Below are 27981 nucleotides of genomic sequence, written 5' to 3'. Positions count from 1 at the left end.
TGAAATAAATGTTTTATTTTATATGTACTAATATTTACCTGACTCCTAGAGGCATTCTGAAAATGTTTCTCAACGACCTCTTCATGTGGAGGTTCTGCATGCTGATGTTATGGCACACCAGAAGTTTGCCTTGCGCCTTGGTTCTTGGCTGAACAAACTCATGAGCTATTCAAGTAAGCATTACTGGGTTTTGTTACAATAATGCCATGCCAGTATTTGAATGAATTAAGCAGTGTTATATATGATACTCCCTTAATTAAAATACTTTAAAGTTCTAAATAGAAAATTAATAGTGCAGTAGCATGGGTGATGATATTCATTAGCAAGGTTATCAGTAGCAGTACTTTCCTGTTCCCTCTTGTTGAAATAAATGTGTTTGTTTCTCTAATGGAGCTCTATCTCAAAGTTTTATTATTCTCACTTTTAGCATCATACACACTCAGTGTGTGACTCCTTTACATAAAGGCTTCCCTCCTCAGTGCTGGGAGAAAGCCACAGAGCATCTCTGTCAGTGAAAACATAGATCCTCTGATTACATCAATTTCTGCTTCATATTTGATAGCTGTGATTCATTAGAAAGTGTCAATAAAACAAGCACCATAAAATCTTAATTTAAAGAAATCTAGCAGTGGAAAGTCTATTTGAAGCTTTCAAACATTGTGCTGGTATTTGATGATGCTTATGGTTTTAAAGATTTCTGAATCAATGTACCTTTGATTTGTTTCTTTTTTTTATACTTGTGTCTTGCCACACTAAAGCCATTATAAAATTTCTCCACAATGGTACAAATTAAGTTCTACTCACTCCTTATCCTCCTTCTTGATAGGTAAATATGGTGGTCTGCTTTAGCTTCTTTGTAAGCTTTAATAAAGTGAATTTAATCTCAATTTTTCTGAATACTTACTTGAAATGCATAGATCAGAACTGTACTTTTTTGTTATTCTTGACAGTGTTCTTTTTCAAGTTGGTATTTATTTTGCCAACAGCATTTTCTTGCTGTTCTGAATTCTTCAGATAGTTCTTTCAGTTGGTACAAATTTTTTGAGTGTGGATTATTTCAAAGTTTATAGTGAAAGTTTGATTTTATCCAGGTAAGTTAACTGATAATTGTATGTTTCAGGAGAGTCTTTAAGTACAAAGATTGAAGTTAAACATTCCTTTCCTTCTGAATTATATACAGAGAGGCTTTATGAGCCTGATGTTCTGTACTCAGCTGGAACCTTTGTGCAGTCTGGTGGTTCCTGTTCTTTCCATGGTTTCAAGTGGTAGAACATGGATCAATAAACTTTTAATAATGTTTATTTCCATGTTGTCAGGAATTTGATTCTTGACTCTTTGTTTTTCCTTTTCAAATTAAAAAAGCCTCATTTTGGAAAGTTAAAAACCCAAGGTTGACTGCGATATGTTGATCCCCAAAACTGCTTCAAATACTGTGTTACTGAGAGGTGCAAGAAAATACAAAAGAATTTCTGAAATTCTACAAAAGACTGACTTTCAAGGCCTGAGGCAGTGACCAGCAGAAACTTGCCTAGCCCTGAGCATTTATGTGCTGGCATAGTAAAGGCTTCTTATGGATCTGCGTTGCAAAGCTGTCTAAATTATTTTCATTTTTAAATACTCTTCTGCATCACAGTAGTTAATAAATTAGGTAGGCGAGAATAATAGGAAAAAAATAGTGAGGCAAAGGTTATGTGGAAATATATTCATCGAGAAAAAATGTTTAAAGTAATTCTTATTTAAGTGCCTTTTTTTTTCATTTAAGTAATAGAATTATGTAATTCTAATTTTCTTGTGTCATATAACTTAATTATTGAAGCATTCTTGTACAAATGAGTAGTTTCATCCCTGCAGGTGACTTCCGCCAGATCTTTTGTCAAATATGTCTCAAGGAAGAAGCTGGATCTGAAAAGCCCTGCTTTATAAGCAAGTTGATGCTATGGGATGCAAGGCTTCATAAAGGTTTGTGTATCTGTGTTGCTATAAACTAAAGATTTGTCAAATTAATTTTTCATGTGTGTAACATATAGGTAAATGTAAGTGCTACGTGTGTAGAATTATATTTCTTCATGTTTCTTTTTATTACAGTTTTTATACAGCCTTAATTTTTACAGCTGGGCTAATTTATATTTGGGATATATGTTTGCCACCTCAATTTGTCCTGCTTTTTGTATCTTGAAAAATCTTTTTACAAAATGCAACCTGACACTGAGCGACTTGATTACTTGGTGTTTTAAATACATACCAATAGACATCAAAACCCAAAAATAATTAATAACTTTGTTCTTATACTTCATAACCATTTCAAGACTTCTAATGAATTTTAATTATAGTTTAGTAATTGGTTCCTTTTTTCCCACAAAAAGCTGCATCTTAATACAGCAAAGTGACATGTGTTGTATTGGCTCTTTGCAGGGGCAAGGAAGGTTCTTCATGAGCTTATCTTCAGTAGTTTTTTCATGGAAATGGAATACAAAAAACTTTTTGCTGTTGAATTTGTGAAGGTAAATGGTTTCATTTTTATGCTATGAATTTGTACTAGTTTTATGAAAGTTCCCCCAAACTGAACATTGTTTCAATATAAATAATCAATTTTAAGCAAGCAGAACTTCAATAGCTGGCTCAGCCTTTATTGGAGTGCAGTTAATTAATTCCCATGCCACTGGTTTGTTCCTTAGACTCATGTAGGTATATGCTTGTTTGAATGCCATATAGTTATTCTTCTGTGTGTCTTTTGAAGTGCCATATGAACTGCAACTGAAATTGGCCTTTCTTTTTGAAAATATGATACAATAATTAAGAAATACACAAAACATAAGACCAAGTGCTTTGTTTGCTTTTTTTGTAGGGTGAGACTTTTTAATTCTGATAAAGATGATTGATATTTTTTGATTTTCTCTGGACTGAAACAAAGCAAATAAAGACTTGCGTTACCCATTGTACATGTCATTTACAGACAGTTGTTGAACAACTATCCATGCAGTTCACTGCAGGAGGAAGACTTGTTTTTTAAGAATTCAATGTCTTTTTTTTTTTTTCTTCAGATATTTAATTTTTTTCAGATACTTAGTATTTTTTCAGGGAAAGATTGGTTGTAGGAGAAAATAATTCTGGTTCCAATCTGACAAATGAGTTACATTTGTGCTTATCTTCAGTATTAAGGCAGTGTGGGCCATATTGGCTTGCTTTGGTGCATTGAGGATATTGTGCTGGTTTTGTTGGAACTGCTTCTATTAGGTGGGAGAGACACTGAGATGTAATTCTTGTGAATAAAAAAAAAGTAAACATTTTCATTAACATTTGTTTAATGTCTCCAATATTCTCTTTTTCTAGTATTACAAGGCATTGCAAAAGGAATACATCAGTGATGATCATGACAGAGTTCTCTCTGTGACAGCACTCTCTGTTCAGATGTTCACTGTACCTACCCTGGTATGTACAGCCTGGCTCTGCTGGAGGTGTAAAATAAGTTTGAGAATTGCTAACAGTGTCACCTTTGCAGATTGTTGTATTTGGCAGGGGGTCTTTATGCATTGCTAAGTTGAATATGAAAGAGATTTGTGAAGGCTAGTATGAAAACAGGAGCTTGAGTTGATGTGAAAATTCATTACAGAGCACAGAGGGACTGCAAATAGGTTTAAGTTCCTGGCACACTGTACTCTGCATTAACTTTGTGTATTTATTTATTGCTCACATTTACCTGCCTATGTGACTTTAAAAACAGGGCAAGGGGATAAAAAATAGTTAAATGTCTTCTTGTGGGGGAGAAATATGGGAAGTATATCTATAAATTTTAAAGGTTATATGTTTCCTGCCTGAAGTACTAATGTAAAAATTCTTTTCTACATGATCTTTCTAGAAAAAAAACAGCATATCCATTATATGGATACTGTCATAATTGAACAAACATGTGAAGTTGTTAGCAGTTGTGTTCCTATGCAATAAATACTGGGGGAGTTTTTTTATCTTGGGCTCTTTGCAAATGCATAAAAGATTTTTAATCAGAAAGATTGGATTCAAAGGAAAAATATTTTGATTGAGACATTTAACAAAAGCAGGAAGAAAAAAATTTCACTTTGTTCTCGCAGGCCCGACATCTTATTGAAGAGCAAAATGTAATCACCACCATTACAGAGACACTCCTGGAAGTGCTTCCAGAGTACCTAGACAAAAATGACAAGTTCAACTTCCAAGGCTACAGCCAGGACAAACTGAACCGGGTGTATTCAGTAATATATGACCTCAGGTAAGTGTAAAGCTGACAAGCTAGAGCAGCTTTAAAATATTGGTAGTATGATGAAGTGTTTCAATACAGAGTCTGATGATAAAACTGCTTTAAAATCAAACCCAAACCCCTCAAAAAACATGCATGATATCTTATGGTTTTTTTTCAGTGGAAACTTAAATTTTTAAATTACCAAAATTACGTTCTATAAAAACATTTTTTGATTTTCAGTTATCTAATTGATATTTGATATTTACATTCATAAACAAAATGTATCTACTGCAAGACAGTATGGGAAATTTGTCTCCCATTTGCTATTTTTCTGGGAAAGCTGTGTAATCCTTATCTACACAGGGTTTTCTAATTTTACTGGTACCAAATTGCTTTAATAAACTGAGTAATGTTTATTACTCCATTTATTATACCCCAAATACATTGGAATTAAAAAAACCCTGTTAATTTCCAATGATGGAGTCACACCAAGGTATTAGTAGTTCTAGTATTTGGGAAATTTTCTGAGTACTTAAAGATGGGGAGGGTGATGAAATTTGATTATGTAACTGATCATATAAAACAATTGAAAACAATTGTATTTCAAGAACTCTGAAATACAAGCATAAGAGAAGTCTGAACAAAGTATGATAATTTTTTTTTTTTGGGGGACAGGTATATCTTAGTCAGCAAACCTACAGTATGGACAGACCGTCTGAGGGAGCGTTTTTTAGAAGGATTTGTTTCTTTCCTAAGGATTCTAACTTGCATGCAGGTACAATACATTTAAATAGTTTCTTTCGAATGTTCTGTTGTAAAGAGATTACAGCATCTTTTTTCCCCTAATATAATAATGAAAGTAAACATGCAATTACAGTGTTCAATTCTTCAGTCCCTTTTTATACAAATAATAATCATCAGATTTAGTTACATGTGTTTTAACTTTTGACTGTGAACTTTTCTGTTGTGCTTAAGCCTGTAATCACTGATTTAGACAGAATATTTTGTGGTATTTCCATTTCAGGGAATGGAGGAGATAAAAAGACAGATTGGTCAGCACATTGAGGTGGACCCTGACTGGGAAGCAGCTATTGCCATTCAGATGCAGCTCAAGAACATTCTTTTGATGTTCCAGGAGTGGTGTGCCTGTGATGTAAGCATATAAATTTTCTGGGATTTTTGTATGCATGCTTTTCCTGAATCTGCCTGACAGCTTTTGAAATAGGAGCTTTCACAAAAGCTCACAATTTTTCTAAGTTCTTCAATAAGCTTTTCAAGAGCTCACAAAAACTATTGGTTTGAAAGAATTAATCTGGGTGTGACAAAGAGAAACATGTATGATATTTTTATGCTACATGTATTTTAAATTATAGGAAGAGCTGCTGCTGAGGTCCTACAGAGAATGTCATAAAGCTGTGATGAGGTGCAGCACAAATGGCCGCTCTCGGGAGAAGACAGTATTTCATTTATGTGGCCATACCCTGGAGAGTAGACCTTACAGAGTGTCTGCAGATCCTGTCAGCATACATTTGCCACTGTCTAGGACTCTTGCTGGTGAGAGATGTGTTTTGATTGCTGTTTAAACCATGTTTGTCATCCATCTCTCTTTCTTTACTCCAGAAAACATTTGGATGAAGTGCTTCACAGATGCGTTGCTCTCTGACTTTCTGACATTCTCATGATCAGGAAGACGTGTTCCCCATATGTCCCACTAAGGGAGAGTTTTTCTCAAAACAACATTAGCATGGAGGTTGGAGGATGTCTTTTTAAATGGAAGAGAGTGAAGTCAGTCAAGAAGGAAAAAATTTCCTTTTTTAATGAGATCCTTAGTTTTCTCTGAAGTGTTTCTGGTTCTATCTCCTTTATTTAAATTAATGTCCATGATTACTGTATCTTGGATTTGGTTTCTAGCCATATGTATCTTAGGATGGTTGAAATGCTGAAAGACATATTCTGCACAATGCCAGGACAGGCTTCCAGCCAGAATACAATCACTGCTTTCTATAGAATACAAATGAGAGTATATGCTATTATTAAGCTGTAGGTTCTTTATCACATCATTTGATACCAAGATACCATCTGTTAAGCTTTGTAGTTTTGAAATGTGAAATAAAAAATGTATGTATTATATAGCATCTCAATTTGAATGGTGTTTATTCATTAATTTAGTGTAAATTTATTCATAAAGTGATGTATTGTAAGACTAGGAAGAACTGTTGTGATAATGTAATAGATCTCTTAAAAAAAGGAAAGTATGAAGTCTTTCCTAAACAAACTTTGACTTTATTTTTCTGTAATTCTCTGAAGTGTAGATAATTTAGCAAACATGTAGCAGAGGTTGGAGAACCTTCACTGATTTAGATTTGTTTTCTGATTTTTCTTCCTTGGTTTTGTAGGTCTTCATGTACGATTAAGCAAGACTGGAGCCATCTCAAGATTGCACGAGTTTGTTTCTCCTGTAAGATACTTTTTTTTTTTCCAAATTCTTTTGTGATTTATACTCTGGAAAGAAAAAAGCCTCAAGCTATATCCTCTAACCTTCATGGCACATATACAAGTTATTTTTCAGCTGTCAAGATATCTTTGTTCATTAGGACTTACACTTTTAAAATCACTGGCAGATGTATTCTGAGGTGTTTTTTTGTTTGTTTTTCCATTTTTAAATTCTAGGAAGAATTTCAAGTGGAGCTGCTAGTAGAATATCCTTTGCGATGTCTTGTCCTGGTTGCACAGGTTGCTGCAGAGATGTGGAGAAGGAATGGGCTCTCCCTGATAAGCCAGGTACCCCTGCAGTGTTCAGTGCCGAGCTGATCCTGTTAGAGTTTGCAAGGGTTGCTCAATAATGCTGCCAGGGGTTCATCCAGTGCAGAGAGGTCATGGGGTCACTCCTACAGTAAATAGAAAAGTTTCTAGATGGAAATTTAGGTTACAAGGTTTTAATTCTATCTTCAGCAGTGGCTTATCTCCTTGTCTTAGATGAGTATTTTCATCTCCGTTATTACTCTTTTTCCTGTTCTGTGTAATAGTATCCATGTTGCTGATGTCTACTTGTAAACGAATTTCAGATCTCATAATCACTGCTAAAGTACTTGTTAGTACTCTTGATTATAATATAAAAAGTTAGAAGTTCCTAATGGTGTATGGAAATTATTATATACAGATGTGAAACTATTTTAGTCTTACACTAAACTTTTGAGAACCCTATAGCTAGACATACAAATATTTTCTAATACTTGTGGCTTCTGTTGCAAGAGTAAAGGTAAAGGGAAGAGTCTACCCTTGCATTTGCCTCCTTTGACTTCACTTTGGGGTGGTTTTGGTGTTGTTGTTTACTTGATTGATTGTTTTGTTTTGGGGGGGGGGGGTTGTTTCTTTGTTTTGGTTTCCTTTGGCAGAAATTCTCTGCTAACTTTGCACAGGACTCTTTGATGAAATCGAAGCAGAGCTTGGCAAACTCTTGCACAATTGTCTTTCTGAGAACCAGGGTAGGAGAAGGAGGATATTTTCACTTAATTCAGTAGCAGCCATTGGGGTTATGCCCTCTTGGAAGGGGGTGTGAAGTATGGAACAGACTTTTTCTGGATAGGTGAAAAAATATTTTTAACTTCCATTAAAGTACATATTTATTTTGAAAGAAATGTGGACTTTACTTGATAAAGGTGTGGTGCAGTTTGAAAAGCCTCTAAGTTTAACTGATGTACATTTGGTAGTACATTACTTTATATCTCTATTTTGTTTTCCTATTTCTTAGGTATTCTATTATCAAGATGTTAAATGTAGAGAAGAGATGTATGATAAAGACATCATCATGCTCCAGGTATAATGTTCTGAATCACTGCATAGTTGTAGTTTTTAAAAAATTTAGTTTAATTTGCATGATTGAAATAGCAAGTGATGTTCATATTAATTTGGGTTTTTTGATAGATAGGTGCATCTCTTATGGATCCAAACCAGTTTCTTCTGCTGATACTGCAGAGATACGAGCTTGTTGATGCTTTCAAAAAGATGAAGCCCACCAAAGATCAGGTAAGTAGCAAATTTTTCTGCTGTTTAATTCGTCCACTTTGAGTATATGAAATATCAGTAAGAAAAACTAGCTACTGTTGATAACTGCATTTTAAAGACCACACCACAAGTCAGCTCCTGACTTGTGATCAGTACCTAACCACAAGTCAGGAGCTTGTGGTTAGGTAAATATTTTGTATTTGAAATTTGTAGAAGCTTTTTCATAATTAGCAAGCATGTTTTGCCTGTTTTGGATTTTTCTTTTATAGGGAATCTACCAAAATCCATGTAAATGACTTTACTGTAGTATTTCTATATCTCTTAACCCATGTAACATGCTTACATTTTGGTTGGAAGTTTCTTGGCTTGTTATGCTACTTCTTGTGGCTTGAACTTTTCTATAAGCCTTCATTTGGGATACTTTTTTTTAGCTGTTTATTTTCTTGTATGTGGATCTTGCACTTCAATTGCTGTATATCTCCTCTACCAGAGCAGGCACTTTTTCCAGCTTGTTAGAATAAAAATTGCTTCCTAGAGCACAATGCTTCAGCAATGTAGTAGATATGAAGACTGAGCTCAGTGTCATTTGGTGGATGGATTTTTCTGCACTTTTGTTTTTGTTTTTTTAACCTGATTTCTCTCATTCTTGCAGGATTTGATTAAGCAATATAATGTTTTAATAGAAGAGATGCTACAGATTCTCATCTATGTTGTGGGTAAGCTTCATTTTTCTCTGTTGTTGTAGTAATGGAATGTTGCTTTAACAGAGCAGGCTTGATTTCCTTAAACATAATAGTATACAGAGGATACTGAAGAGTGCCTCTTGTAAATAGATGATTCAGTAACACAAGTATTTGTGAGCTGGAAACAATAGGAGTTGAACAGTGAAAAAAGCTGTTAGAATATGAAGAGAGTCTAACTTGACCCATTTTGTTAGGAAGCTAGGCTAAGAATCATTTTTGCTCAGACACTTGGGACAGGCTTCTGACAAATGCAAGCTTATACAATGAAACGTCCCAGCAATGCCATTATCATAGTGCAAAATCACTTTATACCTGTCATATCTGCCATTCTTCTCCTTTTGGTTCATTCTGACAGGAGAAAGATATGTGCCTGGAATCAGTAATGTGACAAAAGAAGATGTAATAATGAGAGAAATCATCCATCTGTTATGTATTGAACCAATGGCTCACAGTGTAATTACCAAGTCCTTGCCTGAAAACGTGAGTCCTGATTTATTTACTTTTTTCCTTTATTTACTATTTCTTTCATGTCTTTCTTCTTTAGCTTTCATATCTTCATATGGAAGCATTTCTAATACAAAACTTAAATGTTGGTTTGAGAATTACAAAATGGCATGACACCTTACTGATGTAAAGGTAGATGTCACAGATTCAAGTATGGGCTGATCTGAAAAGACTTATATGGGAATTACATTTTTTGGTTAAGAGGTGATTTTTTTTTTTAGAATATTCAGCTATAGCTCTCCTAGATTCAAAAAGAAAAGTTGTGAAATTTTCTGGTTTGGCCCTGTAGGATGATGGAGTTCGATTCCATTCTGACCTGTGTACCACTGATAAATTTAAGCCTGTAATTTTGATGACTTAAACATGTGCAGATCCATTTGAAGTCAAGTGTTGTACATGTCTATTTGAAAAAAAAGATTTCCTTGCCATTCCATTACAGTTGTTGAAGATGGAAGCAAAGGTGAGGGATGTGGATTAGATTTTTTAGTCTGTGCAAGTGTTCAGGGCCAGCAATCAATGCAAAAACCCCTAAATTTTTGTTGTAAATGAAATAGTCTTAAATATCATCATAGTATCCATATTCACTGTTTAAAATATCTAAACCTCTTTTTTCCCCTTCGTTAAGATTGGATAAGCATTGACCTGTTTCTAGAGATCAGGTCTGTTATTAATTAAGTTATATAATATTAAGGAAAGTATTATGTATCTTTGGCAAATTCCAAGGAAGTATCAGTTATGAATATCTGCTTTCTGATTAACAGGGGGCAAAAGATAATAGTTAATGAATGAGGGAATAATCTAAATTTATTTGTATTTTTGTTATACATAGTGTAATACTGAAGATATTTTAATCATTATATGTTTATCCCAAACTAAATTTTTTACCAGGAGAACAATGAAACTGGCTTGGAGAATGTAATTGATAAAGTGGCTACATTCAAGTAAGTTATTAATGTTGTTTTATAAATAGCTTGAATGTGAAATGAAATTTCTTAGATGTGTTTAGGTTAAACAATATGAAGGACAGTCTCTGTTTAGCTGCTATTTTGCTATCTTGAAATAAATATATTTGCAAATATGCTTTGGAAAGAACAGTGTGTGGAATATCCTACACTGCTGCTGTTTCTTTCCCTTTTCCACCCTCTTTCTTCAAATTTAGTTTGAAGAGTCTCAGGAGTTCAGTAATCTCAAGTCCTAGTGGGAGAATCTTCAAAAGTTAATTTTTTTTCTAAGATGGTTAGGAAAGTTGAGAAGTCATCATAGCTTTGACAATCATTATCTAGTAACTGTTTTAAGTGATACTTTATTGCTAATTTTCTGGGACTTTCCCTTTCCTTTTTTTCTGGGAATTAATTATACTTTAAAAAATATGTATATATGTAAAATATATATAGATGGGTATGCAAATATATAACAATAGATTGTAATTAAAAAAAACAGTTCAAATATCTGGTATTTTTGTGAGAAAAATGTCTTATTTTAGCCTACCTTATTTTAAATTTCATTTGGCTTGGCTGTTCATGTTTAATCAAGAGCAACTGTAGGTGTACCTAGGAATCTTACTTTGGGAATTACATGAACAGTTCAAAAAATCTCACTGGCTGGCAAGAAGCAAGTGTTACTTGTTTTATACTTTGGTTAAAGAAAGGATTGAATTTTATGCAGAAACATCCAATGTCTGAAATTTTAAGACATACAGTTAAAAAGAATTTTGGGGCTATACGCTGTGCTCTAGATGGTATAGACTGGAAATACTTTGCTGCTGAATTGTTTACCCCTGTAGATCCTGTATTGAAAATTTAAGACTCATAACTGTACTTCCTCTCTTGCTTTTAAGTTAGTGAGTAACCATTCAAATCCTGCTTCTTTAGAAAACAAATAGTTTGTTTGCATTCAGAGATGTGCTGAACATATATTATTAATCTTTATATCATGAAATATTTCTCTATAAGGAAACCGGGTGTCTCTGGTCATGGAGTTTATGAACTGAAAGGTGAATGTTTGAAGGAGTTCAATATGTTCTTTTATCACTACACTAAGACCCAGCACAGCAAGGTAAGCAAGTGTAAGATTCACTCTCAAAGGTTAAAAAAATAGCACTAACTTAGCAATGTTTAAAGAATTTTGCTGAATTAATGCAATCTAAAGAAATTGGTTCAGTATAGTGTCTGCAGCTACCTTCAAAACTAAACATTCCATGAAGTTAAAATTTTAAATATATATTTGCATTAGTGTTTCCTTTTTGGCAACTTGTGTATTTATTCTGTTTATTCTTTATGCTGAGAACAAAATGTGATAAGAATTATCTTTGCACTGGGAAGCCCCAAACTTTGCTTTTGTAACTCTTACTGAGGAAGCAAATATGTCCAATTATTTATCTTTACTACAAATTTAAATGCAAAATGTAATGTTGTTAAACGTGTTTTAGACAAAATTCTAGTTCACAACCAAGCATTTATTATGTATCTCATCATATTTCTAGTGTAGGGTTTCTCATAATTTCATTAATCTCATTATTGTGTACTTCTGTAGAGATGCTGATACAACAAACTCCTTTTTCTGTAGGCTGAACATACACAAAAGAAAAGAAGAAAACAAGAAAACAGGGATGAAGGTAAAATTCCATAAATAATGATTCAAAAAATGTGCTATTTGGTAGTATATCTAGTTGTATATATATATAGTGAGCTTTGAGAAATGTCTGTGACTTTGTAGTGGATAGGTGAGTTAATATGAAATTCTTTGTGATTTGTAGTAATTGTCATTAATTAGCACCTTTTGTCTTTTTTTCTTTGTCATGGACAGGAATTCTGGAATTTTTAATTTAATTTACATTTAGGGAAATAAACATGGCACAGTACCTATTGACAAACACATGAACTCAGATTTTATGGTGGAGTAACTAACAGGCAAAAGTTGTAGTGTTTTTTGTGAGCAGTTTCTTTAGCACAGTGTTGAGACATAATAGTGGCACGTAGAGAAGGTTGCCAAGGAACTTATGCTCATATCCATTCTGTAATATGAGAATGAGACTTAAGGTTTAGAAAGCATTTTTTATAAAATATGAAGACATAAAAAAATGAACCCCCATGTTTCTGTTGTAACACAAAGTTATTTCTCTTTTGAGTTTACTTTTAGCCATTCAAGTCACAAGCATTTAATTGAGTTTATTTGAGGAAGACTTGGTAAGCTGAACAAATAAGTACAATGAACAATTTAATAAACTCAACTTTTCCCCTTCCTCTTTCACTCTGGCAGCTTAAAATATTATTAGGGGAATTATTTTGTGGAAGTTTAAAAAAATGTTAGATGTAATTGTCAGAGACTCATGTAATTGGACAGCACACAATTGTGTTTGAGCATGGTTTTACTCATTTAAGGGTCCAGTTTTTCTTTCACTGAAATTAATATGTTTGTGCTCTCTATTTCTGGGTGGGATGTCAGTTCATTGATATGTTTGCACATCTGTTTCCTAGCATTGCCACCACCTCCTCCTCCAGACTTCAGTCCTGCATTCAGCAACGTGGTGAAGATTCTGAACTGTGATGTTATGATGCACATCCTGCGCACCCTTCTGCAGAGGGCAGTGGAACTGGAAACCCACTTGTGGACTGAGGCAATGATCCAAATGGTATGGCTAGCCCTGGTCATCTTCTGGTGGTCATTCCTGTGCTGACTGCTTATGATAAGACCAAAATATGTAAAGATTAACTTGGAATGATTTTTGTCCCCAAACCTGTTTTTATAAATCTTACTGGCAAAGAAAAGATTTTTATTATTATCTCTGCTGTAAAACAGAAACATAATACATAACAGTATTAAAGTTTTCTATTTTACTTTCCTCCTTGTGTTGCCTCGGTACTGAAGCTGTTTCAATATGTAATTCTCCCTACCTCATATTTTTCTTGGATCTTGACACTTAAGTAACCATTTGATAATTGGAATTCCTTCATTTTTGAGCTGCAGGGTCTCCAAATACATAAATGTCTTTGGGGCCTCAGCCATGAAATAATAGAATTTTTGTAAGTATTTAAACGTTTAATTTTACTGCAGTGACTTGAGTCTTTTAAAACATTGTTGAAATGCTCTTTGGAGGCAATTTTTGTTTGTTTTAGCACGGGTTGTCATTTTAATATTTATAAATTAGGACCTGAAATTATATATTGCTTGAATTTATTAGTTTTCTTAGAGTGTATAGATTGTTTAATTTCCTTGCCAAGCCTACTAATATTTGGATTATGGAATTAGCCAAATATAGATTTTGTTTGAGCAGAAGGAGAAGATTTCACATATTACTAATACAAAAGCACGTGTAAGCTTATAAATTTTAATGCAACTAATAAGCAGTAAATTGTGCTTTTTTAAATTTCAATTTCCATGTATTTTCATGTTTTATCATTAATGTAATCAATATATAATACAGAACTGTATTAAACATCCTAATTTTATATGCCAGTTTTCCATATCTTAAACATTGAATGAGACTTACTATTTTTCTCTTTTTTCAGGTGCTTCATCTCCTTTCTTTAGGGTTACTAGAAGAGAAGCAGCAGTTACAGAAGTCTCCTGAAGAAGAAGTAACCTTTGATTTTTATCACAAAGCAACACGTATGTTTCATTTTCTTTAAAGCACAGAGTAAACTTAGACTAACTTGATTTTGTAGGGACGTAAATGAACTAGAAGAAATTCAGTGATTTAGTCAGAAATCTTTTATTTTATGTTACATAATTAAAACCTGGTAATTAAAATTTTTTTTAATAATTGAGAAACCAGGTGTGGACTAGCTTCCTCTGTTCCCCATTGTCAGGCAGGTTGAAGAGGATACATGCTTCTCTTCCTGGGAAAGAAATGAAAAGTACTTCCGGTGTTACATGACTGAAAATTATTTTTCCTTTACAAGAACTATACTGACATGGAAACTAAGAACTCTTTGAAAAATGGCAGTGGATTTAAGTGAACTGTGTCTATCTTTGGTTCTCTTGAGCTGTATAATTACTGATTTACCTGCAAGGTATTCTTTTATTGTGGTAATGAAAATAGACACAGAACTAAGTGGCTGTGGAATGTATCATTTTCTTTTTCAAGAAATGCTCTATTGAGAATTTCTTAATATTACATTCAGGACTACTGTGTGGGACTTGGAATCTGCATTTTCTAAATAATTTTCCATTTTCTCTAGAGTCACTGCTTCACTGTGTAAAAATAAATTTAAAAATTCCATTGTCAAGCTAAACATAACTGTCTCTTGGGAGTTGCAGCAGAGATAAGAATTGTGAAGTAAAATCATAGAATCATAGAATTGTTTGTAATTGGAAAAGACCTCTAAGATCATTAAGTCCAAATGTTAAGTCAGTACTGCCAAGTGCCCCACTAAACCACGTTCCTAAACATCATATCTATGTATCTTTCAAATGCCTTCTACAAGAATGAATACATAAAACTACTCAAGTCCTTTTATTTAGTTTTTTAAAAATACTGTGTTTGAAAAGCACTCCCAATGCACTTTATTTTTTAACTATTTACTTATTGTTGAGAAGTATCATCACGCTGAAAGTGTTTCCACTTAAGAAGATCCATGTCAACTATAGGAATATAATAAAAATAATAATTATAAATGAGATGCTAGAGAATGCTTCACTAGCTTTAGTTTTGCATTACCAGAAAAATCAAAGCCCCATTTACATGAAAGGGGCATAGAAATAATCAGTATTTTTGTAACAAATCTCTTATCAAGACACAATTCATTAAAAGACATTTATTTTTGCAATGTATTTGTCTCCCTACTAAAAATGTAAAATTAATTCTGTATGGTAAGTGCTGCAAATACGGTTGAAGAGAATGGTCTCCATTTTAAAGCATTCTTATGTTAGAGGAGAGCCTAGAATAGTATGGACTCTCAGCAAGTTGTGAGGAAGGAAATAATTACTGTAATTACAATAGCTTTTGTGATTAGAAGTAACAGCTATATGTACACACTAAGCTGTTAGGAAACGTAGGTAAGCTCTAAAGAGCTTTACTGCTTCCCCCTGAAGTGAAAGGGGATTCTTTTTTAAGCAGACATACAGCAAAGATTTTCTAAAGCAGAAATAATTGATCTACAAGGGGATGAATTATACTATATATAACTGGAATAAACAGGTGAAACTATACCAGAAATGTAACTACACAGGTTTGTGTTCATGTATGTGTATTACATAATTAGCAATATTTTAAGGCATGTACATGGTTGTAAGTACATTCAAATGTTAGAGTTTTATTTTTTTCCCTGAAGGCTCTTTTCTATTTTTCTTTGTAAAGGAATGGGAAGCTCAGCCTTGAATGCTGTGAATGTGTTAATGCTTCTGGAGAAATTGAAGAGCGTTCCCCAGTTAGAGGCACAGAAGGACACAGTCAATTGGATACTGCAGGTACGCAGAGGAGAGATAAGTACAATCTGATTACAGTAGCGTAGAAAGCTAATAGGAAAGGTGTTATGATTCCTATATACAGTTCCTACATATAATCCATTCATGGCTGCAATGATTTCTTGAGAAGATTAATCTGTTGCAGCATTGTGCTTGCTACTTGTACTTAGAAGTATCTGATCAATTTTTGCATGGGCAACTCATTCCAGTAATGACATTTTTACATACATTCCTCATATATCTATTGCAAAATAACAGCAAATAATGAGTAAGGCAGTGTTCTGGGAGTGTGCATAGAGTCTTAGTGTTTCTGTTATTTAGGAGTTTTGAGTGGTTTAATCCATTTGAAAATCTAAAAATAATGTGAAATGAAATACCAAGACTTTTAATCTATCATAGAATGGAATGAGTTGCAAGGAACCTTAAAAAATACGTAGCTCAAAACCCCTGCCATGGGTAGGGACACCTTCCAATAGACCAGATTGCCTACAGCCTTATCCAACCTGGACTTGAACATTTCCAGCATCCACAAATTCTCTGGGCAGCTTGTAGCAGTGCTTGTAACATTGTAATAGTATTGTAACATTGGAAATGTATTAATCTATATTGTTATAAGAGCCAAGTTACGTTTTATTTTTAACATCTAAATCTCTGGTTTTAGATGTTTGACATGGTGAAGAGATTGAGAGAAAAGTCTAGTTTGGCAACAGTAGGAGCTACATCAGGTTCAGAAGCTACAAAAGGTGATGAGGTAATGATAAAAATAAAGCTTCAGTAGAAGCCTTGTATTTAATGTTTTGAATAGCTATTTTCAGTAACGTGCCTAAATTTGTTGCCTAAAATGATGATTTTTTGAAACTAATTTCTGGTATGTTGTCTACAACTAGGAGTTTGTTTCTAAAAATAATATTTTTAGTAAGTGAAATTTGTGCTAAACATGTTTCATGGAATTATTAACAGTTATTGTGAGTTTTGGTTGTACTTCTGAATTAAGTGAAGCAATTGGGGGGTGCTGAAGGAAGCAATTTGTACTCATCTTTCCATTTCTTGTCTTTGTGAATTGACCATCTTCTATTATACTGTCATTGTACAAGAATTAGAAATACAAATCCACTTTAGATGATGCCTTGTAGTTTGTTATCTATCAAGAGGTTAATGTCCTTTGCCCTGATTGGATAAAGGCATGAGCCTTAAGTAATTTTTCTGTCAGTCTCTTTGCACTTCATTCAGAATAACTTCTGAATATAATGGTCAAATGACAGAATGAAATGGAGATTTCAAAGATTACTTCAGTCCTAAGGAGTGGGTGTGTTTTCAATTGGCATTTGAACAGAAAAGAATAATCTAGCTACCCTTAGCCAATAAGTGAAGATGGACCAGTTCAGTTTGCTCTTACACATTTTGTTTGGCCTCAGCTTGCTGCCAAGCAATCTCTTGGCTGGTCATTGCATGCCTAGTTCTAAACTTACCACACAGCATATGCTGTGTTTCTTTTTTGAGGTAAGTGTCATATGAGATTTGGTAAGGTATCAGACAAAACACAGAAGTGCATAAGAAATTCAGTTCTATTTGTGGAGTAAATAGTTTGATTTTCTGGAAAAGTGATGGTACTTTGAATGGAAACCCTTGTGTATAATGTTGTATTTTTTCCTTAAGTAATTGTATGGGAAGAGTTAGGTTCTATATGTTTTAATAAAGTCTATATATTTTTTTTAAATTCTGCATTTCTAAAGCATAAAAATACTTTGTTTACTGTTTTTGAAAATGTGATACAAGAGTAAATGTTGGAAGAACAATAGCTTTCCAGTGTATCATAAAGAATAATGAAAATGCAATACACAGATGCATAAAATGTTGACACATTTGTTGTGTCATGGATAGGTGTTTCAAGGTAAAATTTTCTTCAATTTCTTTATGGGAGATACTGAATACTCAGTAGGGTTTCACTTACAGGGAGAATAACAGAGCTCTGGAGAACTTTGATGTACACCTCACTAAAATTTCTTAAGAACAGACAAGAACCTAATTGAAATGACTCAGGGATTATTGATGTTATCTTTGGGCTAGGGATTGTAGTAGCGGCCTTTTGTAGACTACAAAAGTCCAGTCTTAGTTAATGAACCATCAACATCTAAACATTTGAGTTCTATTTATTTCTATTTCAGATAGCAGTTAACTTTTTTTCCCTCATTAAAATGTTGTTAGTTAAAGAATTTGATGTCATTGGTTAGAATACCTATAATGGGGAGAGTCTCCTCATTTTTTGATGTTCTTAGTTGCCTGTGATTTCTTTATTCTCTTACTGTAAGACACAGAGCACTCAGGATAAAGAGAAAGCTGAGCGGAAGAGAAAGGCAGAAGCAGCGAGGTTGCACCGTCAGAAGATAATGGCCCAGATGTCTGCCTTGCAGAGGAATTTCATTGAAACCCACAAGCTCCTGTATGAAAACACACTGGAGGCCCAGGGGAAAGATGATGCTATTATGGAAGAAGAAAGGTAAGAGAAAACAGACATACTTGTAGTCTATGACCTTGTTAAATGTCAGGAAGAACTCAGTTAATTTAGAAAATCCAGCTGGTTATTTTATATCTGTGTCACTTCTGGTTTTACAGCACCTCTTCAGCAGTTGATTACTCCAGAATTGCTTTGGGTCCCAGACGAGGTCCATCTGTCACTGAGAAGGAAGTTTTGACCTGTATTCTTTGTCAGGAGGAGCAGGAAGTAAAGTTGGAAAGTGCTGCAATGGTATTATCTGCCTGTGTGCAGAAGTCAACTGCCTTAACTCAGAATAGGAGCAGAATTCTTGAACTCTCAGGAGGTATGTGATTTTTCTTCTCTTAGACTACAAGCACTTCTGTACCCGGAGCTCAAACTCTTTCAACTGGCTAAACACTTTTGTTTGATGCGGTTACTAAATGGCTTACCGTACTTAAGAAAAATGGGTGCAAACTTTTAAACTGCTTTAAAATCCATTTGAAACTTAGTGAGAAGTATATGAAGATTTAGGTTTGTTGTTGAGGGAAATCAGAAAATGCTTGGCTTTCACAAGAACTTAATAAAACGTGTAGATTTAGTGGGAATAGTTAGTTTGGAGAAAAGCTAAGGCTGTTCACAGTTTCTGTTTATTCAAGTACAGGTGCAGATTTTCCCAATATGGAGGAAATAAATGAGCAGTATGCCAGCCTGAAGAGTGTTAGGGTGTTTGTTTTGGTTTGGGTATTTTTTCCCCTTATATGTCCAGTAAGTAATGACAGCAATATAAAGCATGATAAAAATCTCAACAAAGATCATGTGATACCATCTGATGAGTAAACAAAAAATTGAATACAAGAAAGTTACACCGTCACAAGAGTTACATTTGTGTAATAGCATATTGGTAGCAGGGAACAAAAAGCCCAGCAGAATTTCTTTTGTAAGTAGCAGCTGACTAAACATGATGGAAAATTTGATGTGTTACTTAAGGGAAACAAGAAAATAAATACAAGGTTATGGGAGAACCTAAGTACTCACTGACATTTTTGTTTTCTTTTTGAACAAGGAAGTTAGTAATATTTCAAGAATATGCTGTCACAACTTGTAGTTTAAATTCCTTCTTATTTTCAGATGTGGGGGGTGGGTTTTTTGTGATTTATGGTCAGCTTATAGTGCAAAATGGATGTTATGTCCTATTTTTTTATTGACACTACTATGTAGAAAATAGCTTTAAATTATGTTTGTGCAACTCACTCCTGCTTTAGTTTAGAAGTAAACTCTTGTTATTAGAGGAAAGATCATACTTTCTTTTCATATTTTTCCATGGTATTACCCTATTTTTATCATGTTTACAAACCTTTTCCAAGTTTTTCTGCTAATAAGATATTTCATGTTTTCCCCTCTGGACCATTAGCAAGTACTGAATTGTCCTAGGCCTAGGACAAACTCCTTGAGAATCCTGCTTGATCCATTTTTTCTTTATCAGCAAACTACTGGTAATGGCATTTTTGAGCCAGTTATATAGAATTTTTGTCTAGGTCATATACAAATGACATTTCTTTTTTCTGTGGTACTCTGAAGTACAGATTAAGTCCTATGCTCTTGTAGTCAGATACACTTGTAAATTTTCTGTAGTGATGTGTTGGTCTATTGAAATAATTGAAAAAAGAAGGGAATGGAGTTACATTTTCTGAAGCTGTTTTAGCTGGTTTTGGGCATTGTTTATAGTTCTTACACCCCACTGCATGATCCTCTGCTGCCCATCAGTTACAAGGAGTAAGAAGTTTTTTTCTTTCAAGATCTAAATAAATGTAAAAATGCCTGTTCCCCCAGCAGAAGTGCAGATAATGGCAATTCAGTGTAATGCCAAAGTGTACTTTCCTATTTAAGTCTCCATTTGACTTATGGCAGTTTGAGCTGCTGTCAAACATAATTGGGTTCTTTTTTCCTTTAATTTTGTTAAGTTCAAGTGTATTTGTTCAAAATCATGAACAGTTCCAGAGATGAGGCATGGAGGACTGCTGTTTTTCACTATTGTTTAGATATCTTTGTGTTGATACACAAAGACACAAAGACATCAGTATATTCTCATAATGTTTCTGTTGTTTAGAATTGTGCAAGATTAGTAAAAGACAGACTTGATTTTTGTTATTCAGCAGTGTTTTTTGTGTCAGTGTTTTGAAAATATATGGGATTAGTTGGAGAAATTCATGCTACATGTCCTTTGTAGTTTCATTTTCATTTAAAAATAAAGTAAGAAAAACATTAAAAGCTTCAGTGACAGTGAATCTAACCACAGATCTGTTCCAGTACAGAAGTACCCTTTTTGCTTTCTAACCCATTTGAATTTTGGCTTTTTTTTTTTTATATGGAAAACCTTCAGTAGTTTAAATGAGTACTTCTTGTCATTGCTGTGCTGCATGATTAGTCAGGAAAGGTTAGCCAAGTGAAGCTTTAATGTGACTCTGCAAATTGTAGGAAAATAAGATCTGAAGGTTTATATTCTGTGTATGTTGTTGATCGTTTCTGTTCATACTGATGGGAAGTTACGTTACTGTTCAGTCCATAATTTTTCTGCTGTGTGTTTCTAGATACACTAGACCCTCTCTTCATGCACCCTGACTTACCTTGCGGGACTCACACAGGGAGCTGTGGTCACGTAATGCATGCAGCCTGCTGGCAGAAGTAAGGATGTGTCTCTGCTGCCTTTTAATGGTTTTTAATTAATCTATTTTCCAAATCACCTTAAGAGTACACTAAAAATGAAGTAAAGTAAGTGGATATTTAATTAAGGGATCAAAACTATTTGTACTCATCTGAAAATGAAATACAGAACAAGAGATGTTTTGACTTGATGAAAATAATCATTATCAAAGGTTTTAGGGTCTTGTTGCTATGTTTGAGGAAGAGAAGTTGCTTGCAAAAACATAGTTGTGTGAATGTGGGGAAAATCAATGTATCGGTTTTCGTTAACAAAATACTTCTCTAAATATTCTGTGTTCATTAGAACTAATGCAGATGCCCCTGCACATACACTTTCTCTTCTTATATAAATGGAATTTTATTTTATTTAAGATATATGCTTTAAAGGAAAAAAAATCTAGTTTTTACCTTGGTGTGGAAGTTAGATAATTTTATATTTCTCTCTAAGACCGTACGTCATTGGGGCTGAATTTGTATCCAGAGGAGAAGATTTAAATATTGTTATTGAGGCAGGACAGGAATTAAGAGGCTCTGATTCAGAAGGCTGTAACAGTAAAACTCCTCTTTATCCAAAATGCACTGCTCTTTTATAGACAGCTCTGCAAAGACCAAATCCATTGGTTCTGAAGTGAAAACCACCCACCACCATTGGTGCAGAGCGCTTGACGCACAGTGATAGAACTTAACTATAAACAATATGAAAAACATTTGCATTCTTTCCCAGCACTTTCCCAGGCTTCTGCCTGGCTAAAAACTCTCAGTTTCTTTCTTTGACTGAATCTGAGACCCACATTTAAATGTTTGATCTTTTTGTTCCCATAAATACCAATGAGACAATAATGACATTTAAAGGCTTTCTTGTATCCACTGAGGGAACACAATGAAACCTGTAAAAAGATCATAGTTGTTTCTTATTTTATTTTATGTTTAAAATAGTTGAAATGTGATATTATAATATATATTATTCTCTCTTCCTGTTAAAAGAAGGCTACAGTTCCACTTCTAGTCATGAGGCTCAGTAATTGCAATGAATAGCTGATTAATAATTCGTGAAATGCTACCAGTAGTGTTTCCTAAAATTAAATAACCATATGTTCAATACCTGTTTCAAATTTACTATGGTGAGTTGCGTATGAGAGTTATTGGATACAGTGTTTCATTATGTTGAAGGTAAGAGTAACAAAAATGTAAGGACTGCTTGTCTGCAAATTATTAATGACATTTATAAGAATAATAACAAGGGAAACTTGCCATCATATTCCCATTAGTGATACACCATGCATTTTTGCATTAATTCATCTGTGTGCTCAAAGGTTTTATTATTTTCCTATCCAAGCATGTAGAAGAGTTACAAATCAAAGGAAAAGACCTGTTTGTTGGCTTAGATAAGTGTTTGCTGTATAAATTATGCTTTGAACCTTTGTGTTCATGTAGCATTTGAACCATTCCACTTTCTAATTTCCTTTTTAATGTTGTAGGTACTTTGAAGCAATACAGCTAAACTTCCGACAACGTCTGCATGTTGAACAGATATTTGACTTGGAGAATGGAGAATATCTTTGTCCCCTTTGTAAATCTCTGTGCAATACTGTGATTCCTATAGTTCCATTGCAGGCTCAAAAAATAAACAGGTGAAACACCAGATTGGTTAACCTCTAATTAAAAAAAAAAAAAGTAACTATTACTTTGGGACTGGTCAGCTTTTCAAATTTTTGGAAGGAAAACGTAAAATAAACCGCATCTGTATAAAACACTGTATATCTTCTTATTGATTGTTTAGCCAAATACACTTCTTTTGGCAGTAAACATTTTATCTTTTATAAAACATTTTTGTTTTATAAATCTCTAATCTTTGGAGCTGAAATCAAATGAGAAAGTACCTAGACCTAGTATTTAGCATTACACTCCATTTTGTACTGTTTGCTCAAAATTTCTGAAGCCCATAAAACTGAGGAAATACTGAGTTTAATGTGCTAGGATCTAATTGTGTCCTCTGCTTTTTAAGTTAAGGTGATTCTTTGAGTATTAAAATAAAACCTACTTTCTATTTTTCTTTTCAGTGAGGATGCAGAGGCAGTAGCTCAAATCCTATCCCTAGCTAGGTGGCTGGAGATTGTCACAGTCAGGATATCAGGCTACAGTGTGAAAAATACTAAAGGTTTGTTATCTTAATTGTTAAGCTATTCTGTGGGATAGACGTCAGTGCATGTTTTAACTAGTACCAGCAGAAAACTTCAAATAAAAAGTACATTTTGCTCTCAATGAAGACAGTATCAAATAAAGCTGGGGATAAAAGTTATTGCCTTTTCTCTCTTGATATCTTGATTTCAGTGCCCTCACAAATTTTTGGGCTTTTGTTAAATTATTTCCATCTTTCCTGTAGAAAAAGATTAGGTGCACTTGGAGAGGATGCCAACAGACTAATGCTCATGTTAATAAACTTTCATATGGACTGCGAGGTAGTAAAAAAGAGAACAGCTGAATTATAAAGGACAAAATTAAAGTAGGTATGAGTATTTAGAAAACAGGAGCATAGAGTCTACTGTTTTGGGGAATAGAGGCAAATGTTACTTAAACAAGGAATCATGGAATATAGTCTGGCTGGTGAAGTGTGTTTGCAATTACTTTCACATCAGTTTGAAATAAAAAGACTTCTCCCTTTTTTCAACTGCTTTAAAAACTGTAACAGCTTCTTTGATTTTTAATGTGGATGTATTTTTTTTTTTTTCCTGTTAGGAGAGAAACAAAGTCTTCCACCTTTCACCAATAAGGGAATGGGGAACTCGACTTTGGAATTCCATTCCATCCTTAGTTTTGGAGTTCAGTCCTCGTAAGTGTTACTAGCAGTGTTCTCTGCACTATATTAATTTTCCTTTCAATATCCCAGGTGTACTTCAGAATGTGTATTGAAGGAATGACGTGCTTTGTTTGGCCTAACTATAGGGGCTTACTTATTCTTTTCCCTAAGCATTCACTGAATATTGAATCTGTGAAGAGCTAGGTGGACCTTTTGGTCAAATCCAGCCTGGTACTACTTACGTTCTTGGTACAAAGCTAGAAGTCTGGAATCTTCTAATCTACAGTCCAGTGATTTGGGTTACTTGCTGTGCCTTCTAGGCATGTTATTTATTGTTTGTCTGCCTAATTTTTCTGCTATGCATCTGTTCTGTGCATAGATTTGAGGTTGTTTTGGACACGATCATGAATGTGGATCACTTTGAGGAATAGGACCGTTGTCTGTTTCTATTCTATTCTAAATTAAACACAATGCAACCATTGAGTATATCTGAGACCACAATTAGTGATCATATTCCATATTAATAATTGTAACACTAAGCATGTTCAATTCCAGGGGGCAAAAGCATTTGCCCACTAAAACAGAATGAATGGGTAGATACTTTTCAAATTAGCTTAGCTGTCCCTTATCTCTTTTTAGATCATGCTGTAAGTACTCTGCTACTTCAAACTGACATCAAAGTTATGCAAAATACCCACATTTATCTTATATTTGTAAAAAAAAAAATTTAAAATGTTCTGTTGTCAGAAAGCTGAATCAAATTTTTTCATGATAACTGATCTTCATGGGAAAGATTCTATAGTTTAAAGTTAAACAGTGTTATTTAAGTGTGAGCCTGGCTAAACCCCAGATTTTGTGATACAATTGTTTTGTCCATAAAGGTACAGAGAATTAATATGAATGTTATCTATTTCTGTTAGAAAGTTCTATGTATGACTTGGAAAAAACCCCACAAGCCATTAAAACTGCTAAACCCTTTTACCTAAAACTACATTTACATAAACTAACCTGATGTAATCTGAAAACAGCTTAAGTGCTAAAAAATGTGTTTGAAAGCACACTTGAAATGTCTTCCGTTTTTATCACCTTATTATTTTTGCTTCAGAATGTAAAATTACTGTTTCTTACATTGTTTATTTTCACTATATTTTTCTTTAGAATGTTTGCATTTTTCTAATGTGAATATAATGTAATACACAGAAATAATACCTTCCAGCCTGGCAGCTCTTAATCTCTCAATTTGTAAAGCCTTTTTTGTCAAGGTACTTGTTTACTACTAAAAACTAGGGATTTTTTTCATCTCTGTCCAGACAAAGGGTCTTTGTTTTCAGTATTTCTTTCATAAATAATGGTCCTGGCTAGGACTTAGACTTTGTTAGTGATTAAGCAATCACCAGTAAATAATTAACACTATTAATAATTGAGACTGAAATTTTCTCATCTTCATTTTGCAGAGCCAAGTACTCAAGCAGTATCAGGGAGATGCTTATTCTCTTTGCCACCACCATTTACAGAGTTGGGCTCAAAGTTGCTCCAAATGAAGCTGATTCCCGGATTCCTATGATGACCTGGAGCACGTGTGCTTTTACCATCCAGTGTATAGGTAAAGCATAAATGCAGTTTATTCCTTCTCATTAATTGAAAATGTTACAGTTGCTTGATTGTTTAATTTTATATAATGCGATTGTACAAATAATAGTTCTACATAACTACAAGCCACATGTAAGAGTATAGCAAATTAAATTATATGTAATTGTATATATAATAACATAATTATTATCTATAAACCAATACGAATAATAGGATGTTTTTCTTTGATAGTAGCTCATGAAATAAGGTATGGAATGCCAACAATGAGTTCAATTTGAGGCAGCAGTTAGTGATCATGTTCCACATTCCTAATTGTAACATTAAGCATGTTCGATTAATATTTTCAGGTTGCCAAAGATCACTGAACTGCAGGCATCTCCTATGCTAAATATCTAATAGCTGTGAAATAGGACTCTCTGTCTCATTATTTGGTTTTGTCTGTATTCTTAAAGAGGTTTCATAGAATTTGTAGAAGAAAGTGTCTTGTATTCTGAAACTGCTAAGTAGGTATCTGGTAGAAAAAGAAAGAAACAAAAAGCCCACCAAAAAAAACCCCAAAAAACAAACAAGAAAAAAGCAAACAAACAAACAAACAAAAAAAACAAACAAAAAACCCCAAAAATTCTCTGCCATGAATCTCTGAAGGCAAAAATACTACCAGAAAAAAAATTATTTCATTGTTTAGGATAATGTGTCTATTTATCTCATTTCATTTCTGTACTACATACACAATTAAGTTTGTGTAATGAACATGAAGTGTAATGAACAAGTAGATAAATCTGTAGATGTTTCCAGGCAGGAAAAAAGGCAAGATCTAGGTCTAAAATGCATGATGAAGGGATTGAGAACCTAATTGTATGCATCCATACATGTGATTTGACAACTATTCCAAGTATTTCTTGTTGAAGATGTTTGAAGTACAAGTTTTGTCTACCGTGAATCTGTAATGGAGTATCAGGAGTTCAGAAGGCTTTTAGGTGGATTGGGAATATTCTGGTAAGGCAGAAATAGTCACAGAACTGATTGCATCTTTAGTGATGGATTCTATATTTTCAAGCAGGTTGAGAAAATACTGGAGGCCACCCACTTTATTAACATTACTGTACTTAATGCTGTGCAGATTAGTTTTGTAAAAGATATTGGTGACTGTCAAGGAGGAGTTAACCATCAAGTGCATAAATGCAATAACTTACCACAGGTGTGATATTGAAGGCTTGTGTTAGTAGAAGAAAATTCAGGTACTCTTGAGGAAAAGAATATAAAGCCAGAAGGACCACTGTGACAGGTTGACTTGGCCACACCACTTCCTTGGAATCATTTTTGTTTGCAAATGGAGCAGACTTCTGTGAAATTGTAAAGCAAAACTGCCTATGTAGCTTCAGTACACTCTTCTGGAGTCTAGTTATAGTGCATTATTGAAACCATTTAATGGACTTACAGTCAAGCTTCCTAGACAAGGATCTTTAGTGGAACCTCTAGAGGAGGTTCAAAACATCATTGACCCAAGGGATGTGAATTGGTATTGCCAAAAGCCAGACTCCTGAAAAAAGAAACAGACTCAAAACTTGCCCAAAACTAAAACCCCACAACAAAAAGCATCCAAACCAAAATCTCACAGTTAAATAAAATTTTTTAAATTCTGGGTGTATTGTTATCTCTGGAAAGTGACTGAAGTACAAAAACGATTGAACTGATACCTTTTTACTCAATTGAGTTAATTTGATTTATTTTTTTAATCAGCTTATTTTTTCTTTATTATTCCTTCAGAACCAAAGCACTAAGGGAGGAGAAATTACCTGTATCCCAGCTTGGGAGTTTTGTTTTTGAAGTATTTCTGTTAAACTGCAATCAAATGCAGTAGTGCAAATTTTGCCAGGTTGCCAAGGCAAGTCATGGCTGCCCCAACCCTGTCAGTGTTCAAGGCCAGGTTGGATAAGGCCTTAAGCAACGTGGTCTAGTGAGAGTGTCCCTGCCCATGGCAGGAGAATGGCAATTAGGTCTTTAGGGCCCATTTCAGCCCCTTAACATTCTATGATAAATATGAGTGTAAGATGGATGCTGATTTCTGTAAATATAACTTGGTTTTCAGCATTGCATAAAGGTAACTGAAAATAAATCTGAATCCACAGAATGAATTCATGAATCCACAGAATGAATTAATGTGAATGAATTCATGTCGAGCAGCATTCCTTTAAATCCTTAGTAGGCGAGGTCTGAAAAGTGAAAATTTTAAAATAGCTTACTGCAGTAATTTATCTTGGAAATGATCAGTGCCATTTAAGACAGATTTTTTTTTTCAAGAGAATTCTGTTATAACAATGAGGTTGAGCTTTAATAAGGAGTGTATATAATAAGAATAAAATAATATTAGGCTGTGTAGAAAAAACGACTTAATTTTTTCTGTGTTTAATTTTAAGAAAACCTCTTGGAAACAGAGGGCAAGCCTTTGTTTGGATCCCTACAAAATAGACAGGTATGGATGAGTAAGATATGCAGTATATTTTAAACAAAAAAGTTTATTTATAATATACATGTATCTGTAAACCTG

The 27981-nt window shown here is 33.9% G+C and overlaps 1 protein-coding gene across 4 annotated transcripts in view; it reads left to right on the top strand.

Moving 5' to 3' along the window:
* Positions 1-27981, top strand: part of UBR1 (ubiquitin protein ligase E3 component n-recognin 1) — a 56270-nt gene that overhangs the window by 15921 nt on the left and 12368 nt on the right. For 2 of the 4 annotated variants that reach the window (XM_021533529.3, XM_021533528.3), the window contains exons 8-36: positions 50-173; positions 1852-1959; positions 2413-2501; positions 3331-3429; positions 4086-4243; positions 4889-4988; positions 5238-5366; positions 5587-5767; positions 6610-6671; positions 6884-6994; positions 7965-8030; positions 8138-8239; positions 8871-8934; positions 9317-9441; positions 10354-10406; positions 11418-11520; positions 12031-12079; positions 12942-13096; positions 13974-14073; positions 15764-15873; positions 16532-16621; positions 18186-18367; positions 18484-18689; positions 20935-21028; positions 22525-22677; positions 23107-23204; positions 23783-23876; positions 25298-25446; positions 27851-27906. In XM_021533529.3, the coding sequence (XP_021389204.3) occupies positions 50-173; positions 1852-1959; positions 2413-2501; positions 3331-3429; positions 4086-4243; positions 4889-4988; positions 5238-5366; positions 5587-5767; positions 6610-6671; positions 6884-6994; positions 7965-8030; positions 8138-8239; positions 8871-8934; positions 9317-9441; positions 10354-10406; positions 11418-11520; positions 12031-12079; positions 12942-13096; positions 13974-14073; positions 15764-15873; positions 16532-16621; positions 18186-18367; positions 18484-18689; positions 20935-21028; positions 22525-22677; positions 23107-23204; positions 23783-23876; positions 25298-25446; positions 27851-27906 (3210 nt within the window). Of the gene's footprint in view, positions 1-49; positions 174-1851; positions 1960-2412; positions 2502-3330; positions 3430-4085; positions 4244-4888; positions 4989-5237; positions 5367-5586; positions 5768-6609; positions 6672-6883; positions 6995-7964; positions 8031-8137; positions 8240-8870; positions 8935-9316; positions 9442-10353; positions 10407-11417; positions 11521-12030; positions 12080-12941; positions 13097-13973; positions 14074-15763; positions 15874-16531; positions 16622-18179; positions 18368-18483; positions 18690-20934; positions 21029-22524; positions 22678-23106; positions 23205-23782; positions 23877-25297; positions 25447-27850; positions 27907-27981 lie in introns of all 4 variants that reach the window. The other 2 variants (XM_021533527.3, XM_021533526.3) reach the window with 1 other exon arrangement.

The sequence above is a fragment of the Lonchura striata genome, chromosome 5, assembly GCF_050655825.1.
Source record: "Lonchura striata isolate lonStrDom1 chromosome 5, ASM5065582v1, whole genome shotgun sequence".
Lineage (NCBI taxonomy): Eukaryota > Metazoa > Chordata > Aves > Passeriformes > Estrildidae > Lonchura > Lonchura striata.
The sequence above is the reverse complement of the archived record's forward strand: the minus strand, read 5'-3'. Positions and strand labels throughout refer to the sequence as shown.